Below are 22,964 nucleotides of genomic sequence, written 5' to 3'. Positions count from 1 at the left end.
AGAGTTCAAAATTTGGGCCTTACAGAACCTGGTGGCAGGCTGGAAACAGAAACTGTTACAATTATTTTTCAGCTTCCCAACACAAGTTATATCAATAACATTATCATTTAAATACATTTAAAAGTAACTTCTGTATGCAGTAGCATATAAACTCGATATCTAAAGTGATGTCTTTTACAGTTATTATCTGAACACAGATGGAGTTTGGGAAAAGAAGGATGGGAAAACACACCTTTTTGTCAGTAAATCAGGCAGTTTCTGTGCTCGACTGTCCCCTTAGCATGAGATACCCCATGCTGCTCAGGGTCCCGCATCGCCGCTGATTTCCCCCTAAGGAAGGTCTGTGCGTACTCAGCTGGAGATTCTTCTTATGTGATCAGGCAGGTCACCATGCACAGGGAGAAGAACTCCTTTTCCCTGGGATGGTGCAAGATATTTCCTTTTGCTAATTCCAGCTGGTCCAGGGAGCGGGAGATGCCACGTGAATGGAAGTGCTGAGATTGGAGCCAGACTTCAGCTCTGGTGGCAGCAAAACACGATCTGGTTGCAAAAAAAAGCCCAAACAGTGATGTATCTTGGAAACTTTCTTAACCTATTGCTTTCTCTCTACTTTCTGCCATAAGAATATGAATAGCAACAGTGTCATGCTTTTTTTCAGGGTGCTGCCATCCATAGGTTTAAAGGCACTGTACAGACAGGCAGCCAGCGTTATTCTGGTTCAGACAGCTGTGGTAACTTCAGGTGTGGAGGAATGGGTGTTTCTGACCACATACAGGCACCTATGTAGTGTTTGAGATAATCCTCCAGGCTTCTTTCAGAGTCAGTAGACAGAAACTGTCAATTTTAGCTCATGATTCCTGATATGGATGTCTGTGTCAAGTGGATAGTCTTCATGTGCCTATTGTCTTTCCACTGATTATAGAGGAAGTCCAGGATGATAGACTGAGATGGAGATGCTAAGGATGCTTAAAGTCAAGTTGATTATATGTGTGTCATAAAAACAGAAGCCTCTCAGATTAGCATGAGTGGGCAGATTTCTGTCTGTAAGGGGCATGTACACATCAGCAGAGTTTTGTGTGTGGATTAGTCAGCCCCTCTGAAAGACACAGCTGATTAGCTCAAGAGCAACATTGTGCTGATATTACTTCAGTGATGTGAGCTGGTTATCTCTGCCCAGCTCTGCATCCTGCCATGGAAACCAGCACATTCTCTCATAATCAGCTTGGGTATTTTGTGTGGCACAGCAGGATCGTACCATTAGCCCAGGCAGTTAGAAGTTAGTTTGTGATTTTACATACCTATAACCATGTTGTTAAACTGAAGGCTTTGCTATCCAGAGGGCAGGAGTTCTGTTGAAGAAGCACGTAAGGCACTGGCATTTGTTGTTCTTATCCTGGAGTGGAGAATGCCTCCTTGCAGGCTTGCAGGAGACAATTCTGCTTCTGTAATTATTTTGATGTCATGAGATGCAGGCCTTATTTATCAACACACTGCTGGGGAAACCCTCCCTTTCATCCCCCCACAATCAGTTCCATTTTTGCCTTGAAGTATGTAAACTTTTAAAACAACTAGGGTTTATAGAAGGGGGTTCATGAAGCTGTGATAAAGCACTTCAGGCTGTAACTTACACTTGTTTCTGAGGCTTCACTTTTATTGCTTTAGAAAATTCTCATATGATCTCATTTTAGAATTGGGTACTTCAAAGGTTGTTCAGTCCATGTTCCTTCGAGGCTGCCTATGCAGCCCTATAATTTTTTTCCCATGTTCTGTTCTCCTTTTTTTTTTTTTTTTATTTTCTTTCATCCTTCTAAACTGGAAAACACCAAAGGGATTTTCACACACCAAAAAGAGTAGTCTTGCAATATTCTAGCCATGCTTCTTTAAAATAATCGTAAAATCACAGTCCATGGTGGATATGCATTTTCACGTTCATGCTCTATCAGCAAGTGCCTGAACTAGTTGTGTTATTGGAGATCTGCAGGCAGAACTGTTCTGCTAAAGCTCTCCAAAAGGGACTTGATTTAAATAGGAGAGAATTGTTTTACCAGCTATGATTTATCACACAATTAAAACCTTCCATCAAAAAGCACAGCTCTACAGGATTTATGAAAAGCGATGGAGACAAGACGGGATCTTTGCCAGCATATATGTAGTCTGATTTGCTTTCTTCCTCCTCCCCGTCCCCCAAATATCGAGACATATCCAGTAGTGAAATGGGCTTGACCTCTCTAACAGATCTTGAAACTGGGATCTTCACCACTATGAGGTTTCACTGTTTGAGTTGCAGGACTGTGTTCTCTGGAAGTTGTGATGGGTTTACCAACGTTGCCCCGTCAACTCCTGTAAAATGGATTTCGTAGTCAGTTGTGTCGTGTGTAAACAGGTCTGATCTGGAATGATAAAACTCCCTAGAGACTGCATGGAGGCTGAAACCCAAATATTTCCACAATTCTGCCCCAAACTCTGTCACATGAACACCCTCCTCAAAATGTTTTTTTCACTGTGGTTTCAGTTTCTTTTCCCTTTTCTTTTGCAATAGGAAAATAGGAGAACAGGAATGAGCTTGTCAGCGAAGGCCATTGAGAAGAGAAGATAGAGAGAACTTGCTTGAAAAAATGATGTACATTCCTAAAGTTTCTTGTTAGTGTGAAGGACCACAATGGCTGAAATTCTTTTCCTTTGCTCTGATACTTACCTACCAAAATGCTTCAGTTGATTCCTTGGACACCTAAGATTGGAATCTGTAAAGAAAAATGCAGAGTCTACTTAAAGAGCTAAGCACTGGTGCTAGAAACAAGATGAACCGCAAATGCTTCTCACAAACGATTAATTGAAATGAGATACATTCTCAATGTATTTATCTCTGCTCTACTATGTTTGTTACAGCCTAGGTAATGCTCAGTAATTTTTTTCCAGGTTACCTTCAAATAGAGATGTAGCCTGTATCTCACCATATGTTTTTTGTTATTCATGAAGTGTCACCAGGAGAAATCCTTGTATTTTACATAGATCAGTTAGTTAGCCCAGATGTTCTCTCATGAGTAGGGATATTTCGCTGCTTCTTTTGTTACCACTGCCCACATGAAGGACCCAACTTCTTAGGTCTACAGCCCAGCCAAGACGACACCAGAGGTGTCAGTGTAGTAATAAAGTGTCTCAAAGAAGGACCTCATTTTTTTTAAACACCCTAACAACAAAGAGTTCATAAGAAGTGTACTACAGCCACATGCATACTATGAAATAATACAAAAAAGCATAAAATAAAGTGTCACAATAGTCCCATTTGTTCTTTGTGCTCTCCAAACATTTTCATTTAGAACCAATTTATAATTGTTGATAACTGTCTTGGAAGAAAATCAGGTGGTATTAATATTCAAAAAACTATTTGTGGCATTGATAAATGCAAAAGCATTAGTCAGTATCCCAAAGCGTTCGTATAAATAGCTTTCTCTGTGAAGAAAACCTAGCCTTACCTATAAAAATATTGGACGAACTGTCACGCAAAATTATGACAGCTAGGGTATATAGACCTAATGGCCTTCATATTGCTAACATATACTTGGAAGGAAGTATCCTGCAGAAATATGGCTTTCTGGGAAGAACTCCCTACCCTCCTCAGGTCCCTGATTGGACGCAGACGGTGCATCGAAAGGATCTGTCAAGCACTTAGGATGAAAGTGTCTTTTGAAAAGTGCTCTGCAGCTCCAGACAATGAAGCCCGCATTTGAAATCTCCTTATCAGATGCAGTCACTCACGTCACTAACCTGTAAACTCTGCACGAATTCTGCCACCTCAATTATGCCTTTATTATCTATACTATTAGGAAATGTTAATGCTTACATTCTGATTGCTTTCAAAATAAGGGCATTTTTTTCACTGTTCTGGTAAAAAATCTCCGTGATCTTCTGTTCCTGCAAGGGGAAGTACAACGGAATTATGTATTCATATGCTTGCTAGACCATCAAAACAGCCAATATATGAAATCTTCTTTTTAGAAACTGAGGCAATTATATGTTGAGATAGCTTTTTAGTTTTTTTTAAGATTCTATTTTAACTTCTCATACCAAGAATTCGTTATTCATAACTCTCTGCACCCTGTTAAAAATCAGATAAATTATGTTAATTAAAAATGCAAAAAGCCAGATCAGTCTATCCAGTCAAATCCCAAAATAATGATCTTGTAGTTAATCAGTACACTGTAACTATAAATACTTATATATATATTTATTTCCTGGCTTTGCCACCAACTTTGCATGACTTGGGATAAATTGTGTAAGCTAAGATTTTTCAAATGAATGTATAGATATAATATACTTAAAGATCCTTGCAGTTTATTATGATTTTGGGCATCTTTAAGCTCTGTTGAAAAAACAAAACAAAACAGTCTTTGAATGTAGTGTTCTTTAGCCTATTGTCTATAAATTTGGCACAGTATTACATCTTCATGTCAGAGAGATTACTGAGAGAAGAATGAAAAAAATAATGTGTATGTGTCTGACCTTTCCTTATTTGCTTACTTTCTAAGATAAATATTCCCTAAAGGAATATGATTTGAAGAGGGTGTGTGCAGCATGAGTTGAAAATGAAGCCTTTTAAAGTATTTCTGATTGGACACCTAAAAACTGGAGGTGCTTGATATCACCACTTGCTCTTGAAAATCTCAGCCAAGAGTTTTTCATTTTTCCCAGAAGACCTATGGCCAGAAAGGCTGAGGCTTGAAAGCTGTGTATTTACATAAGCACAAGTTACAAATCTGTGGTTTTTAGAGATGTTTGAATTTCACCGCTTTACACTTGCAGCATGTTATAAGTTGCTGTAAGTTGTTCGCAGATTGTGAATGTACAGTCTACGGAGAATTACTCCATACTTTGCCTCCTTCTTTTTAGGAAAAGTAATACTTTTTTCATATGTGTTGGTTTTTAATATTCTTGTTTGTAGTTATGAATTGGTCACTGCCAGAAATTTGTGGCCAGTCACTGGCTGGGAATTGTTTCATTTTGATGTACTGCTTCCTTAACAGAGGCAACAATCCATCAGCCAGAAAGGCTGATTTTTTAAAATGTGATACAGTGGTCTTCTGGGAAGAGTTCTGGAGACTTTTGTGTTGCTGAGAGGTACTTGCAGCCCTTTTGGAGACAAAGAAATGTCCCTTTGCACACTCCCACCTGCCCCACAGATGTGTACACATGTGCATGCACGCTCCCTCCTGCCCTACAGAGCTCTCCTCAGCGCCTGCCCAGCAGATCTCCCTGTGTCTATCTGCTCCTGGGAGGCTTTCACATAGCTTGCATGTGCCTTTGCCTAATGATGGGTGCTGTTTTATTTGATTCTGGAAAGCAGACTCATCCTCCTGCTCATCCACTGGTAGCAGTTTGCTTGGTGGCAGCTGTATTAGTTGAGAGCAGAGCGACAACCTGCCTCAGATGTCCCCTGCTTCTGCATCCCAAGTCTCTAATTCCTTGAGGTAGTGCTTGAGATCTGTTTAGATGGAAGTACACAAGCTGTACCTGTCTATGTTGGCTGCAGAGCCCCGGGTCCAGCCCTAGACTGCTTTGGCCTGGGAGTGCTCCCAAGGGACCAGCAGCTGAGCAGCCTCCCAACAAGTGCCTCGGGCTGTTTAACCCTCCAGCAGAGCCCACCAGGAAAGCTAGATGTTAGGCACCGGAGGGGCTGGGACCGCAGAGGGCTCCTGAGGGTTTTAGGGCAGGACCCAGCCAGGGAGCAGGGCAGCCACAGCCCCCACCCTGGCCATCGGCACCTCCCTGCCTGTCCTGTGGCTCCTCTGTGATGCTGAGATTCGAGCTGAGCTGCTGTTCTGGGGTATGGAGTGAGAGGCAGACTTTCGTTTGTCCCTTGCGTGCATCAGACCTATTTGCAGGGTGTTATTAGCACTGGGGGCTGGAGGAATGGCTCAGGCCCTCAGGAATATCTCTGGAGCACTCCCGCTTGCACTTGAGTTGCGGGTAAGATGGGGATCACCGCTTTTGTGCTCAAAGCAGGCATATATTTGCACAAAAGTCTTTGAAGACCCATGTTGGATTCTCATCAAAGTTAGACCCTCTCTTGGGTCCAGTCCTTTAATGGTCAAGGAAATTGATCCAAGGGTTGCAGACACATCCAGAGCAGAGGGGGTATCGAACCCAAGCTGCGGCATCAGCAGGAGGCAGCACAATTTTTTTGTTTGTTTGTTTTGGATGTCTGCCAAGCAGTCTGTGGGACGTCCCATGATCTTTGCAAGTCAGATACCTGAACTGTCAGGGCAGATGGCCCTCAGCCTTCGCTCTGGCGGTAGCTGGAAGGAGGTCTTCAGTGGTGTGGGGGACTCTGTGCTGCTGGCCTGTGTTGTGGGGGGAGAGGAGGGGACCACGGCCTGAGCCTGACTGCCCCGGGCATTGCTTGCCTCTCCTGGCTCCAGGCCGTGGTAGTGGCTCCTGATTTCTGAGCCCTGAGGAGCCTGCAGTGGGCTTGATGATACTTGCACTGGACATGTCCTGTGATTACTGATGTTGCTTCACGTACTCCAGGAGACTGAGGCTAAAATACCTTCCCCCTGCCAAAGGCTTTCATTAACTTTTGTGAATTGTTCTTCTGGTCCATAGTTTTAACCATTTTGATAAGATGAAAGACTCCAGTCTGACAAAAAAACTCCAGAAGGAACTGGCTGTAATGTGGAAGTGGGCCACCAAAATACAGAAACTTATGTTTTAATGTCTGCAGCATCTCTGAGTGTAGATATATATATATATATATTTTTTTTTTTTTTTCTGAGTTACTAGTTCAAGCAAATGCTTGCTTACTGCTTTACTTGCCTACTGCCCTTTCGAAGTCCAGTTGTGTTGTACTATTTCCAATGCAACTGGGAAGGATGATTTGGAAACATCTTTTTAACCTGGTTCCAAAATGCAAAACTTCCTATTTCAGTGAAGATATTTTAACAGTATGATGAATCTATCTTTATATTCCTAAAAACATATGGATAAGCCTAAATCCAAATGAAACTTACTCAAAATAGTTTGTTATGCTGCTGTTACTAAAACTCATTATATGACAGTGAGAAACTAAGTGTCTGAAGAGAAGGTGTATGTATTGGAGACTGCTGATAGATATATATACACAAAGTTTAAAGTGCTGCAAATCAGCCTGCCCGTGATTTGTCAGGGCTGAAAAAAACCATTTTTAGTTGTTAATGTCTAAGACTGCCTAGTGCTGAGTACTGCCTAAGGGGCCGTGTGGGCTGCCAGTGTTCTCAGCAGAGATTTGTTACCCCAGCGGATTTTATCTTACACCAAGAACAGCGAATGTTGAAGGTTTGATTCAGGATTTTTTTGGTCATTTTGAAGAAAGAGAAGTTCCCAATGAAAAAAAAAATTTCTAAAAACTGTAATTAAAAATTGGTGAAATTTAATAATTAATGGTTTGTAGCTGATTTATTAATAACCTCATTTTTCTATGTAATGAAATTCTTAAACTGTCTTGTGTGTTAACTATAGAGCCAAAGAAAAGTAAAAAGTGAGCTTAGCCTTATTTTTGAATTATTTTAAATATACAGAATTGCAGAGTTTTATCCATAAAGTGTATAAAGTTGGTTTGCAGACTTCTGGTTTAGGGCTTATTTTATATAATAAACCAGAAGGAAAATTTGGTCTGGCAGAATTTTCAAAGCTCGTGTTGAAGCCCCTAATTGCTTCTGCTATGAAAGTCAACTAAGCAGCCTTGTGTTGTTGTTTCCCCTAGGATATCTTTTATGCTTTCTTTTTTTCTTCTGTCCCTTTGGAAATTCAAGTGTTTATTTGCATGCAAGGTAGGTGAATTCTTTTATCTATTTGTGTATCATAAACCAACTCAATTAGCATACTGCAGTTACAGTACACTTAAAAAACCAGATCAACCCTTCGAAATCTTCAGTCAATATTATTCCTGGAGGGAAAACTCTTAATTAAATTGTATGCAAACTACAACAACAGGCAAAGTTGTTTGTCATTTAATAATAACTGTTGGGGGTGGGGTAAATAGTGAAAAAAGTAAGTGTAGTAGAGCGCTTTGCATGCCATTAACCTAACTATAGAAATGAGGTCAGCCTTTAAAGGGATGGACAACACGCTTATCTGCCAACATTGGAAAGTCCCAAAAGATTAGCCTCTTTGCCAGATGTTACTGGGAGTTCATCATTGACACCCTCTGCGTCATGGGCTTCATCTCTTACCACAGTTGCAGTTGCCTTTTCTGCCCTTCACAGGCTTCCTGGAGATCTTCTCCAGTGCATAACACTTGAATTTTTCCTTGAAGCAGGGTGTGGTAGTTGTTTTTTTTTGTTTGTTTGTTTGTTTGGTTGGTTGGTTGGTTTTTTGTTTGTTTGTTTGTTTTTTATTTGGGTTGGTTTTGTTTTGTTTCTCAGCAATAGGCATGATGAACCATCTTAACTTGTGGAAATGATCTGAACACTCTTTGTTTTGCTTTCATACACCCATGATAATGCTCCTGGCACAGGATCCACGGATATGAAGCACAGTGACTTCTCCAGCTCTGGGAATGTGGCTGTGTTTGTGAAGGGGTTTGTAGAAGACAGAAGACCCACCTCACTTAATACTATTAATCTTGGGGAGAGTGAAAATTAGGGCAGACTGTCTGGCAGACTGAGCATCTTCTGTTGTTTTTCATCCCTTTGCTTGGAAAATAGCTGTAGGTACAATTTTAAGCAGACTGTTTTTATGTTATTAGCAAGTTGGTGGGGCATCAAATATTGCACTGTAGTGCTGCTAAGCATGTAACCCACTAAAAATTAGTAGTGAGAGAGGGTGGTTGCTGTCGGATTCATGTTAATAATGACTACAAGGGCCTGGAATGGTGTTCTCTGCATGTATCTTCTCCTTTAAATATTTCAAGAGTTTGGTAGTAAATATTGATTTCAGCTAATGGTGGTTTTAACTTCTGTTTGTGCATTCTATGCCCCAAGGGACTGTGTCCCAAACAGGGAGAAGCCAAGACTTGCTTGTAAAGAACAGAGCAAATATGTTTTTCCTTTAAGATACTAGCTGCTAGTGGTTGTCTCTTGAAGCAAGATTACTGTCACTTGTGTTACTGCAGTTGCTTTGCAGCTCCCTCGTCTCTGGTTGAGCAGAACAATTTGGGAAATTGACAGTGACTTAAGTAAGGGCAGATATTACCACCAAGTACATGCATCCGATCAAAGTCTGACTGTTGAAGCTTTTGAGATAGTGGAGAGTCCTTTTGTAGCAGATGATGCAAAGCATCTGTTTGAATCCTGCTTTAACACTGTCTTCCACTTCCATTGAATATCCCTACACCCTCAAGTATAACTTAGCATTCTAACATGAGCACTGAAGTTGAATACCTGATGGTACAGAGCAAGAATATTTTTTCATGTTGAGATAAACAGGAAGTTCTGATGCTGTTTGTCTCCCCATGGACATTTGACATTCCCCCTAACATATAACAGGTTAAGTCCATAGACTCAGATACTGGTTTTACTTCAGTAAGTCTGGGTTAGCAGGTGAATTTCCAACACTGAAAAGCTAGCAGCAAAACTGCAAGTAGGGAAAATGGATATGTGATACAGGGGTTGTTTCTGTCTGCTGCTGTCTGAAATGTTAATTGTCAAATAGTGCCTTTTCCTTGCGTTGCTTGGCTTTGTGGCTATACTGGTACAACCTGTGCTGCTGCATGTTCTGTTAAGGAAACTTCTGTGCTGTCAGCAAGGTTACAGCCTGGTCTCTCGTGTCATTTCAGATTTGTAACTTGGGAGAGCAGGTATTAGGGTTGTTCTGCAAATGCCATCAATGGGGGACAGTTGCAGAGCTACAAGCTTGGGATGCTTCCAGGTCATGCTGGCCCCGCTTGGCCAATCGCAGAGTGCAAAATAACCACGTTATTCCTTGAAGTGTTTTTCCAGAGTTGAAGTAATAGCCATCTTTCCCTATAAAGATCTGATTTCTCCTATAGAATGTGCTGAGATAACTTTCATGAACTGTTTTCAGAAGTGGTATGTTGTGGGTTTTTTGCTTGTTTGTTTGTTTTTAATTCACTCTCTACCTCTGTTCTCGTATTTCCTCTTTTTTTGTCTGCTTTTGTCTGTGCTTAATAACCCCATGGTTGCTCCTGTAAACCAGCAAATCCTTTTGCTCTATACCAAGTAAATCCATGGTGGCTTTCCTATACTGAAATGGGGAGCCCAAGGAATGTAGAGTAATAATTTAAACTTGTGCATTTTTACTGGGCTTCAGATACAGCTTATCCAGCGTAGAGGACAAATTGTGCCCTCTACCAAATAGTCTTATCTTGCATGGGTGGCACAGAGTGTTGGGCTTTCACGCTGCAGTTATGTGGGAAGGCAGTAGGTCATCTGCTTTCTATTTTGAGTTTCTTTTCCAGAGGTATCCTTTTACTCCTTTCCTGGTCCTCAGTGGTTTTCAGTCCTCACCTCCATTTTCTTTCTCTTTTCCATTTCCACCCATGTCTCGTTGCCCTAGCCCATTTAGGGTTCTTCTGCCCCTTATTTTCCCCCTCTTTAATTCCTGAGTATTTCAAACTTCATTCTTGTTCCCTTTTGAGATTTCCGATCTTTGGCCCTTCTTTTTTTTTAGTTATCCCCGGTTTTACTCTTTCTTTCTTTAGAAGAAAGCAGCTCTGTGTAAGCAGAAGAAAGGCAGGAGACAGCTATTTGGTTTTCCTTGATAATAGAAACTGGTTTTTAGTGGCCAGGTGCTGAGTGGGGGAACAAAAAACTCTTCTCCCTCAGCTGATTTGGAGGCAAATGGGTGTACCTGGAAGAGAGAGATGAGACAAAACCTTAGAACTCCTGGATTTTGTTCAGACAGGCACTAAGCGAACCGAGTGGCCGTTTAGAACAAATTGGAGTGTTTGGCAGCATGAAACATGCAACGCTTGGTACTCCATTTGCAAATAATCCTGAAGCAAGCCAGTGGCCAGCAGCTTCACAGGTAGCCAGGGGCTAACTACTAGCAAGGCAGAGTGCCCCCTACCCCCTGTGCCACACAGGGGGTGCGTGCTACGGAGCGGCTGTGCTGCCAACCCCAGCAAAAGGACCGAAGGCTGCTTGCTGTAGAGGCAATTCACATATCAACCACTGGTTGAGAGCACTCGGCTCTGCCTCAAGATTTATGGGGCTCTCTTCTTTTAAAACAAATGAATAAAGGCCCAAGCTGAGTGTTTTTCCACATATAAATGTCATAAATGCAATCACGAAAACTTCACTGGAGTACGAGCGAGGGCTCGAGCCCCAGCTCAAATGTGCATCACATTAAAGTCCTTCTTGGGGACTCCAGACACAAATTGCTTTCCAGCATCCAGGACCATTTGGAAATGCTTTAATCCTGAACCGAGGGGGTTTCTAATAGAAATGCTGACAGACCCTTCGTTGTAGCAGCTGAAGCAGGCAGGGCTGTGATAATGAGCCCTGTATGGGTGCATGTGGAAAGCACAACACTAGTTTCAGAAAATAAGCGCTTCCACTCAGCAGCCCAGGCCACCAAAAAACACCATGCGCCGTTCAGCACAACAGTACTTAAAATTGGCTTTGCTCATGCAAGGACATATCGGGAACAACCGTAGGCATTAACCCTGCATGTACTACACTTCCAAAACCAACAGGTCTTAATAGTATTTGTAATAACACTAATTATCTGTAAATACTGCTGTACTGCATAGCCATGACTAGCAGTTTAAAACACTGCATATACGGATGGGGTTTCTTTAATATTCACAAGTGCACCATAACCATGTCTCCTCTCACTTTTTATACATTGTGGCCATGACCCTAAAAAATAGGTGATGCTTCATTTATTGCTCATGTCTCTGCATACTGCTGCTAACACTAGCGACTGTGTATTTTGTACTTGTATTTGGAAATCTCAGTGACCTTGGTCACACCAGCCTGAAGAAACCTGTCTTGCAAGCATGTGCCCAGGTGATTAATTTCAACAAACAGGTTGCATATAAGAGTGTAATTACTCATTTGTACAAATGGCAGGATGGGTGCACTGACCTGTATTAGACACATTGTAGTATACACCTCCCCATCGATTCTTTTTCACTGTTAATCAGGGGACTGAAAACCTTGCAACATTTAGACAGCTTGAGGTTGAAGGCTGAAATGTCACTTTTAAAAGAGGGTTAAAAAGGTCACGCAGCTGCAAATAATAATAGCCCAATGAAAATCAGATTCTTACTGCAGCCCACTTCAAGAATAACATTGAAACAGGAAACAAGCCTGCTTGATGTTTTTACCAGTAAGGCAATAAGATTACTGCTGAGTTTAAAAATGGGGAGAGTGAGACAAAAAGGAGCATGTTTTCTGGGTGTTAGATGTTAGAACTATTTTTCTGATTCAAAAAGGGTGATTATGGGGCTCTGCAAAATCTCCTGGAGGAGCCCGGGGGTGCAGGGCATTTTGCTCTGCATGCTGCTGAGCGGGAATGTAGTTTGTTGCTCTGTTCTGAGGCTGGGTTTATTTCTTTTGTTTGCTTTTTATTTCTTAGTAGCGTCCTTGCATTGCTCGCTGCGATCTTCAGTTTTATTAATTATAAAAAAGATGTTTAGAAATATCTTATGCAGAAATCAAGGAATACAAGAAAATCTTGGCGTGCTGCAGAACTTTGTTGATTTTCTTCCATGAGACATGTCTTGGAGAAGTCTTTCTATGTTTCTTCTGTATTTTTGTTTATTTATTTTTCTAATTACAATACCTTTGCTTCTCCTAAGCAGAGTGATATTTCAGGAGAATGGCAGGCTACAACAGTGTTGCAGATTTCCTCACTTTCATATTCTGCCAATAAGGCTCTTTACATGGTCACAATAGGGCAATAAATGCTGACAGATGTTGTTAACACATCTATTAAAATTCACCCCCCTTTTCTGTTCCATAATGCACTCATGCCTATTGTTAATAATATCAGAACCAATGCTGACATATAAATATTAGTGCTTGCTTATATTTGTAATCCTTGTTTGTGTTGCCATAAATTAAGGTATTGATAACAGAAGTAAAAAATTCAGGCCTGAGCAATTTTTAAACTTTTCAGTCATTATAGATTTGCCTGATATTCTTCATGCTCACTACTCATATGTAGTACTATGAAAGGTGCACGAGTGTAACTTGAATTTTTAAGATCCCAAAGGTTAATAAGCACCTTAATTTAGATGGAAAGGTTGCTGTGATTTATTTTTATTAGGTGAAGTTGCTGTTGGTCGTGTTATTTCCTTCATGTATGCTCAACCACCTGCACACACTGTGGAAAAAGGAGACTTGTGTTGTGTGGCCAGTGACAGATGTGAGCTGTGCAAAGTGAACTGTGTGCCAGAGGCTGCGTACAACCGAAGGATGGGAGATGAGTCCCTGCATCTTGACAAGAATGCCGTGCAAACTGTGCTGTGCACAACTGGAACACCCCTGTTGCTGAGGGCTCCCAGGCTGTTGTAAACCTGGGGTGAGATCCTGCACTGCTTGTGTATCTGCAGCTGTTGCGGAGTTCAGCGGGAATGGGAGGCACAGGAGGTTCACGCTCACAGGTTTTCAGCTACTTGTTTCTGGTCAACATTCAGGTGTAAATCTTGAATTACTGATGTGAGGTAGCCAAGCACAGGACACCCTCTCAGAAACTGTAGGCAGTAGGCAACCTTTTTCACTCATTAAATATTGCAAGAAAGTCAATAGTACTTCAGTCTCAGCTGTGGTGATAGCATCGCTTGTAAATACAAATTCTACATGGTGCAATTTGGCTTGAGGGCATTGTACCATCTGGTAACATTGTATGGGTCAAGCTATGCTAGACAATATCCTGAAGGGCACACATGGATTATTACTTTTTTTTTTTTAAGTTTAGTGTCTGTGAATAGTCTGCAAAGAGTGATTCTCATGGGAACTAGCAGTTGCTTGTACGTTTGTGGTAAATGACTAGATGTTGAATCTGACACCTTTTCAAAGTACTGAGAACAAAACCCAAGTCCGTGTTTTCCTGGAGTTGATCCCTACGCTCAGGATTCTGGTCCTGATTGAATATGTTATTTTGGTGCTTAGTCCATGCTTATCTATCTAGATAACCTTGAGAATCATTTAATTGTTGTCAGAGCATGCACTGATGGATTTAGGGACTGTAGCTCAAGCTCAGGGTGGGGAGGGAAGTGTTAGACCTGCAATACTCAATAAGAAAACAAACTCCAAATAATTCCTGGTAATGTTTCAAAGTTCATTTGCACACTTGGGACCAGAATTGTTACTCTGTTGTTTTCTTTAACTGAGTCTCATCCGTTGTTCTGCTATTGAAAATGCAGTTGTCACTCTCCCCTGAGGAAGGGGGAAAGGGGTAACAGAAACTTTTGGCAGTGCTTGAGTTGCAGGAGTAATTGAGATATCAGATAAAGCCTTTCATTAGCCACAGGTAGCTTTTTTTTTTTTTTTCCCTGTCTATGAAAAGGTCTTTAGGAAAGACAACATCCCGGGACCACATCCCATAAATAGAGGTGGACTTAAAAATCAAACTTAGCTGGAGGTTCTGTTTTTGTTTTTGCAAGGGTTTGTTTGTTTTGTCCGTTATCCCTCTGCTCTGTGTTTCTTTCAGACAGGATAGCGTAATTCAGAGCATTTTTATTGCTTCAGCCCTGAAGAGCCTGTCTATGCGCTGTCTGGAAATGAAATAACTGAAATTAGAAGTAATTTAACACCTTTAGGTATTTTAGTATAAGCCTTTATGTGAACATACTCTTTCATTTCTGGTTATGAGTATCTTATTTCAGCTTAACATAGGTGTAAGTTAAGTCAAAACAGGATATGAATAATCTTAAAGGAGTAAATTAGGTACAATTTTAGTTATTTCAGTTCCAGTGTAGTGTAGAGAGATAGGTTAGTCCTGAGTTAGGGTCTTTCTTGACATCTGATTGTATTTTGTATTTGGTGCAATATATCACTTATCTCAGGCCAGATGTTGGTAGAGATGTCCACATCAAGAAAAACATTTGGTGCTAATTATCACCTTTAGGGGATAGTGTCCTTGTGGAGGTTAAAAGGCCAATAAAAAGAGAAATTCTTAACTTCTGGGTGCTGTTTCTGGGAGTCAGAGGAGTCAGGTAAAGGGTGCTCTGCTGCTTCTTTTATTCTTTTTAGGTCACAAATCTGAAAATACCCTGTCAGGCTAATGATGTCTGCAAGAATGAATTTTAATTACAAAGAAAAAAATATAATCTAAAGGCTTTTTTTTTTTTTTGAGAGAGAGAGAGAGCGAGCTTATGGCACTGAAAATAATTGCCCTAAGTACAGGTCCTGTTGATGTTCAGGTTGTGTATTTATTGTTTGCAGGGGATGATAGCAATTCTTCTGAAAATAAAGCTTTTCTAACAAATGTGAGTGTGGTAAAGATACTTCTGATAATAGGAAGGAAGTAATTTAAAAAATGGCAACAGGATTAAGTAATTTCAGTACTTGTCCTTCTGCAGGTTTTTGTAGACTTGAAATCAAGTCCTGCTTCTCCACCAAGATATTTCTCTTTGTTTTATGAAAAAATTACACAAACACAACTCGGGTATGTGTCTAAGGCTGATTTTTAAGGGATTTGAGGCATAATGTAAGCAGAAATCATATATTGCTCTTTAAGGCGGGTCAGCTCCTATATGCCAGCTTGTAATGCCAATTGTACAAACAGTCTCAAAACATTTCCAATAGAAGTGACTTATTTATTTTACATCCTAAAATGTTACTTAAATATTATATTTTTTTTCTTTTTTTTTTTTTTGCTGGTCAGGGTGCTGCTGTAATATTGACCTAAATTCAGCTGCATTGCCGCGTTCTGAGGGTGAATGTTTCCTCCTTTGGATTTATTTGAGGCTTGGGAGCTCTCTCTCAGGCTTTAGCTCAAGGTTACAGGACTGGAACTACTGTTGGGGAGCTGCAGCTTTAGGCAAAACTTCACTTCTCAAGATTCTGAGAGTCTAGTTGACCTTTTAAAGGATTGGGATGCGTGATTGTCTTGTGTGTAAAGAGAGCATGTATGTAATGTATTTAAGTTATTAATATTGAATGGTATGGATGAAGAACTTCAAAAAGTGGGTTCTTTCTCAGAAGTAACCTAGACGTCTGGTTTTAATGTTGTTCAGCAGGAACTGAAGAAGGAGAGGTAAAAACTCTTAATTAGAGATACTTCTGAGCAGACACGGTCTTATCTAATAACAACACCGAACATATGCTTTTTTTCTGAGGCAGATTTCTGCTGTGAAAGCTTAATGGTTATTTTTTTTTTTTCTTTCTTCAAAGTAAATATGTGCTCAGGAAGGAGCAATAAGAACTTAGACTGTAGGGAGCCTGCTGAATATTAGCAAATTTAGTACTCTGAGGATGTAAACTTTGTTCTGGGAGTTTGAAATAAAAGCAGAAACCATGACGATTGTATATTGCATGTATGTATGAAGTTTAGAACGTATATATTCATAGGTTCCCTTTCTTTCCCCCTCTCCCTTTTAACATGTAGATTTATGAGGAATCAAAGATGAACTTGGAGCAGGAGAGGCCTTTTGTCTGCAGTGCCCCAGGCTGCTCACAGGTGAGTGGAGTCAGCGGTGATATTAATTGAGTCCTCAGCACTAGCTCTGGCTTGTATAATGCCTCCTGATATATTAACACGTCTAATAATATTGTGTGTTGTCTTTTTATTTTTTTTTAAGTCCTTCACCTCCCCCTCATTTCTCTCCTTACCCTACAATGTGCTATTACAAAATATTTAAAGCAACTATAACAGCTAGTTAAAAGTGAGTTGGTGAAAGTGCTTCTCAGGCTGCTTCTGTTCCTACCTTTGACCCTAAACCTAATGTTTCAAGCCAGATATCGCAAATTCCTTTAATGGCTAGCAAGAATACATACTAGGCAGGACACACCTGTCTTCTTCTGCTTGTAAGTATGACAAAATATATTAAGTTTCCTGGTGGATGTGGTGACCCTCCAGATTTTTTTGTTAATACTTAAATACAGCGCTATCTTACTAGCTTTTGAAAAAACAAAAACAAGACACACAAAAATCTTTGAGACATCTTTCTACTAAACATTCTTTTCTGAAAATGCATCTATAGATAAATTCTGCCCCAGGATGTACATTTGGGATTCCTGTTAACTGGTGATCTGCCTTGTGCCTCTGAAGGTATAATCTGACCTGCAGCATTAGATGTTTAATGATCTTAAAACAACTGAAGTGACAAGGATTTTACCTGCTGAGATTTTGAATTGGCATTTACAGGTGTCTTCTGCAAAGTCACTGATTTTGCAGTGGTGAGCAAAGTCCCACATGTGGCACTTCTGACCCTAGTTTGGCTTAATGACAAGAATCTGCAAGTAAGATCTTCAGGCAAGGGCATCTTTTGTGCTTCTGCCACAGGCTTCCTGTAGGAATCTCTTTAAAGTGATTTATATTACCCATTTCCCAGGGTTCTCCTCTCTTAATGAGGGTAATATTTTCCTGCTTTAACTGTATGTTGTGAGTTTTCAGCTGGCTAATATTTTTACAACCCTTTAGGTTTCTCTGGTGGAACAATGGGTGACTATTACGGGAGTGTAGATGTTGATTTTGCCAAGATCTGAAATAGGGAAAGAGAGAAGCCTGAGGTCCAGTTAACAACCGGCTGAGCAGCTTTGCTGTTCTGCTAAGTGGGAACCTTTCTACCTTTTGGATTGTGCCTCTGATTGAGGATTTGTCACTTCAGATGTCCACGTGCAGAGTTAAGCTTTCATCAGTGTGTCACAGAAGTAGGATAAAAGTATCTGAGTTTTACAGTCAAGTTTTATTTACCTTTTTGTTTAATCTTAAAACTGACTTCCACTCAGATTGGTGGACTTGAGTGTTTTCATGTCAGCTATTAATTAATTTCCTCAGTGGAGGAGAAGCTGAGTCAAACAAGCTCATTTAGGTGTTCAGAGAGCAGGTTTGGTTGTATGCTGTCACCATTTGAGAAGACAAGCAATGTACATGTGACTTCATCTTAAAAAAAACATTTAATTTCTCATTTCAAGATGTGACCTTTGTTTATTGTAAATGAGGACTTGACAGAAGGATATAGTGTAGCGCTGCTATCCAGCTAAGCTGTCATGGGACTTGCTTCTCCATCAGCTGGTGTGGATGTGTATTGAGGGCTGAGGGAGTTGACCTGCTTTAGGAAGAAAGTAGACTTACAGAAAAGACAGAAGTCTGGACTGGAGGAATAGTTTCTCCTCAGCCCATGCCCTCTTTAAGCTGGCAGATTTCACCCTGAAGACAGAGCATGGCATCTCTGAAGGAAAATCAATTTCCTTGAGAACAAACGGTGGTGTGGTGTTGTTTTGTTTTTGTTTTGTTTTGTTTTTCCTCCCCCTCACAATTTCATTGAGCAAGGTCTTTCACATATTCCCTTTGTTCTTAACATAAATTTCTAGTGCTGCATTTCTTCCAGATGAGAAAGCAACGAACCAGGATTTCAGTGAGGAAAAGGTCTTTGGATTGTTTTTTTCCCCAGATAATTCTTTCCCATTATTTATGCTGCTTTGTCTATGGGTTTAGAGAGATTCTCCGAAAGTGTAACATACTGCAACTATTTACACTATAACCGCAAGCAAAGTCACTTAGCCAAGAATACACAGTGTTCAAAGCTTTAAGTCACTTTAACTCTGTTGTTGCCAGTTTTTTATAGTCTCCTATGTACCTATTACTTTAAAAAGCTTTGCTTTTTTTTTTCTTTTTTTTTTTTTTTCCCCCCCTTCAAGCCCTAGTGATACAACTTTTGGCCTTTGCTAGTCCTGAAATAACCCTGTTGAAACTGTTACAGTAGTTTGTGGCAATTGTCTGTGTATATATCTTCTGGTGAAGTAAACCTAACAGAACCAGTGTGGTCTTAGAGCTCAAGTGTGCAAGTGCTCGAACATTTTTCAAGCTTGTCTCCTCTTTGTCTTGTTCTAAAGAAGCTATTTGTTGTAGAAGTCTACTATCAGACTGTAAAACAAACTTAGCACACTGATTAGTTTCTTACAAAGCACATTTCTCCACCTTTTCTGCTTGACAAAAGACAATAATTTAATTTGGTAAAATAGTCATAAATAGTTATTATATACTGAGCACCATTGCATTGTCACTTCGAATCAAGTAAAAATGTCAGAGGTTTCCAAAACTAAAGATGCATTTTGCCTGAATACTTTTGGGTAGGGAAAAGCTGGCTTATTTGATTTTTTTTTTTTTTTTTTTTTTTTTAATTGCTGTTCAGCAGATATGGGTTGCAGAAAGACGCAAAGCAGAAAAATCCAGGAAAGTGATTTAAGATACACTGCATTATTTTGTGTTTGCCGTGGGCTAAGAGCATACATGACAGCAGTTATCACGGATCCTCAGGCACGTGGTGACTTGTGAGGCTGTGGTAGCTGGAGCTGGTGTCTGAGACCCTTAGAATTCAAAACTTGTTGTGAAACTTTTTCAAGCAAATATGTTACACCTTGTGGTTTGCAAAGCCAGAGAGAGCTCCAGCAAATACATTTCTAAGTAGAGCACAGCTGTTTGTTACTCATGTTACTCATATTTACTTGAATTTTCAAATATTTTGTTTCCTGTGCCATTTGGACACATTTCTAGCTGGATACATTTCTGTCTCTCTCTCATTTTTGAAATTCTGTCTAATGCCAAAAGTTTATTAGAGATTTAAATTTTTTTCTCTCTTTTTTTTTTTTTGTTCCCTCTTCCTCTCTGTCTTTCTGTGTTTGCCTGACAGCGTTTTCCAACAGAGGATCATCTGATGATTCACAGGCACAAACATGAAATGACTTTGAAGTTTCCTTCAATAAAAACAGATAATATGTTATCAGGTAAGAAGACATGAATTCAAGAGTCAAGATAACTATTCAGATGATGTTGAAAGCATGACTCCTACTGGAAAGCTACTGGCAAAATACCTCCAAGATTGGTTTTTAAAAGCCCCAGCTGCAATCAAATTACAAGTAGCGATGGAATAAACTAGAATGCCTATCTTTGGACAAAAAGCTGCCATTCTTATGCCTTCCCACAGGTTTGGCATGAGAGGGGGAAAAAAATTGTTAAACCTTGTCCATGTTGGCAGCTCTATTGCTGGCTCTCGTGACAACATGCCAGTGAAATATAGGCACTTAAGCATGTGTCACCTGGGAGCCCAGTGGTGAGCGTGTTAATGAAGTGCATTTGCCCGTTCCTATAAGACTCACTATTTTAAGTTTGACAGACTCACTTCAGCAGCTGTATGAGGCCACATTGTACGAGCCATCTTTAAGGTGGCTCAAGATCTGCCCACTATAAATAACCATAACCAGAAAGATAAGCCAGTGGGTTATATATTCACTACTTTTTCCCCTAAAGGTAACCATCTCTCTCTGTACTTCCCCTGTCGTACACATAGGTTATTTAGTATTGTGTACAGTTACATCCTTTAGTTTCTTACATAGTTTTTACATACTCTTGTCTGAGTAACCGTGCATTGGTGGCTTGCTGGCATTCAGCAAGTGCTGGGTAAGGTCAAGCTAGCCATAATCTTACCCCTTCTTTCCTATTCTCTTTCCTGTTGTGTATTTCTTGGGCTATAGAAATGGATTATTAAGACAAATATCACTAGGGTTTTTCAGGCTTCAAAGTAATTGTGGGGAAAAAACTATGATGCAAATGTGTGTGTGTATGTTAGCCAGTGTTTGATATTTATCTTTTGAAATGGGTGTTTTCAAGTTAAATTATGCCATTTTAGGTGCAAATATGACCTCCAGCAGACTAACTCTTTAATGGGTAAACCATTTCCATTTTTATGAAAATCATAATTGGGTAGCAATTGCTTGCAAATATTTGATTTAGGCTTTTTTGGAGGGGACTTTAGGCACCAGTGAGAAATCATACAGACCTCGTTGTAAATAAAATTTATTTTCCTTTTACACTTGAAAGTGCCATAGCGGACTAAGCTTAGAAAGGAACAGTACACAGCACATTGAAGAGTAGGTCTTGTAAAGTGCCTACATGCCAGCTATGCCCGCAGAATCCTGTGTTTGCAAGCACAAATGAGAAAATGCTGCTCTTGCACTTGGCCATGTCCTCTGACAGGGAAACTGCTGGAAGACATCTGTGCTGTGGGCATAGTCATCCTCTGAAAGTGCTGGCTTTTGTTAGGACTTTCTCTTTGGCAAGACTTTTCCTCGAGGGCATTTTCTAAGGAGTATATTCTGTCATCAGGAGTCCCCTGAGTAGCTCTTTTTATGTTTGGTAACTTCTATAATTTAGCTGTCCTGCTCCTTTCAATGGTTTGCTTCCCCAGGCAGAAAGCTTTGACTGGCTTCCACCACTGCCACCAGTAGTGGGGCCCCTAGACCTGCAGTTAGCCAGTTAAGTGTGTAGAAATGCAGAATTTCATGGCCAGAAAGGCTCCCAGATTGCTTCTGAGGGATTTATTCCTTGTGGTTTGTGTATAACGATCCTCTGTAGTAACGAAAGAGTAAAAAGCTGCATGTGTTCTGAAGTACTGTGGCAAATGTGTCTGACTGTACTGGCCCAGCAACCTGGTGCTGCTGTGTATTGATTTTTCTTTTTGTGTTCATTTTGGTGGATTTGTTTGGCATTTTGCAATCCTTAGTTTGGAAGCATCATAGATCATCTACTCTCTGTAGGGAGACATTGAAAAATAGTTGCTTCATTACCCACTTAAACCCTGGGGAAATCCAAATACCTTAAAGTTTAAGATGTTTTATTCTTAGATTTCATAATGAAAAATTAATGATATATGGGGAAAAGAGACAGACTTTTCTTTTAGACATTTGTCTTCATGTCTTCCTTCTTGGATTTTTGCATTTTTGCTATTTTTGGCCCTTTTTTTTTTATTTTTTTATCGTTTCTGTTGTCAGTTGGTTCAAAGAATTGCAGTAGCAATTGCCTTGCAATAAGCCAGGTGCAGTGTTAGTGTGTGGTGGGTTTTTTTGCCTCTTTTTGTTAATCTGCCTAGAAGTCAGACTTTATCCTTTTTTCCTGTATGTTGTAGTCTATCATCTTTTAATGTATTGTATTTGATCCATTCATTATTAGTGATTACTCATGCAAAATAATGGGCTGTATGCTTTCAGGTACCTGTTAGAATTATCTACTCTGTTTCCAGAGACAGCTAATCCCCAGTCCAGGGTCAGTATAGTATCAGTAATATTTAACACACACTAGGCATGTCTTATATTAACTATTATTGGAGGTAGGTGCTAGAATTGAGGGGCTGTTGGTCTTGTACCAATATAACATCTTAGAAACTAAGGAAAAAATTACTTGGGAAGTAGGAACTTGTTTCTTTTGTGAAATAGGCTGAGGTCTGAAATATCAATTTGTAAGTGAAAGGTGAAGTTACGTTATATGTTCTTATGTAGGTGAGGTCAGTCTTTAATAAACAAGGTTCTGTGACCTGACTGAAACTATTGGTGCTATGCTAGTTTATCAGGTATGTCCAGCCAGAAGCTTCCTTCTTATCAACTAGTTCCACTATATTTTCTTCCATTTTTTTCATACTGGATGAAGAAGAACAAGTTTTATTTAATCTGGTGGTTCTTGAACTAATTCAGCAACTCCAGGTACATACATACACTAAATAGCTTTCTGTTCTCTGACTGTATGAATGGAAGTCTGCTAGAGGCATTTAATTAAAATACAAGTGATTCTTTGGTTGGATAATTTGACATTGCAATATTTTTTTCTGTCTTTTAAAATTAATATTATTCGTTCCTTTTTGTGTGTGTGTGTATGTATTTCATTTTTGTTTTTTAAAAAGTCTTGTTATGAGCATGGGTAGAAAGTCATCAAAGGTTTCCATTTCCATCTTTCTTAGATGAGAAAGAGCTACTTGAGATAAAACACCGTATCTTGTGGAAGTTTTGCATGCTAGTCATCATTGCAGGAAACTTTGTAGTTAGGCTGACTGAAATAGAAGTAATCTCTCTGCTGTTGTGCTAACT

General features: G+C 40.0%; 1 protein-coding gene across 6 annotated transcripts in view; it reads left to right on the top strand.

The window, feature by feature from the left end:
* CREB5 (cAMP responsive element binding protein 5) overlaps nt 1–22,964 on the top strand; it is a 260,643-nt gene that overhangs the window by 24,791 nt on the left and 212,888 nt on the right. For all 6 annotated transcript variants that reach the window (XR_014183407.1, XM_082046227.1, XM_082046229.1 and 3 more), the window contains exons 2-3: nt 16,495–16,566; nt 19,742–19,835. Coding sequence is in view for 5 of the 6 variants with exons in the window: in XM_082046227.1 (XP_081902353.1) it covers nt 16,513–16,566; nt 19,742–19,835 (148 nt within the window). In the remaining variant the exon portion in view is untranslated. The remainder of the gene's footprint in view (nt 1–16,494; nt 16,567–19,741; nt 19,836–22,964) is intronic.

This window comes from Streptopelia decaocto, assembly GCF_964273445.1.
Source record: "Streptopelia decaocto genome assembly, chromosome: 2".
Lineage (NCBI taxonomy): Eukaryota > Metazoa > Chordata > Aves > Columbiformes > Columbidae > Streptopelia > Streptopelia decaocto.
Note: the sequence above shows the minus strand (reverse complement) of the source record. Positions and strands in the feature narration are given on the sequence as shown.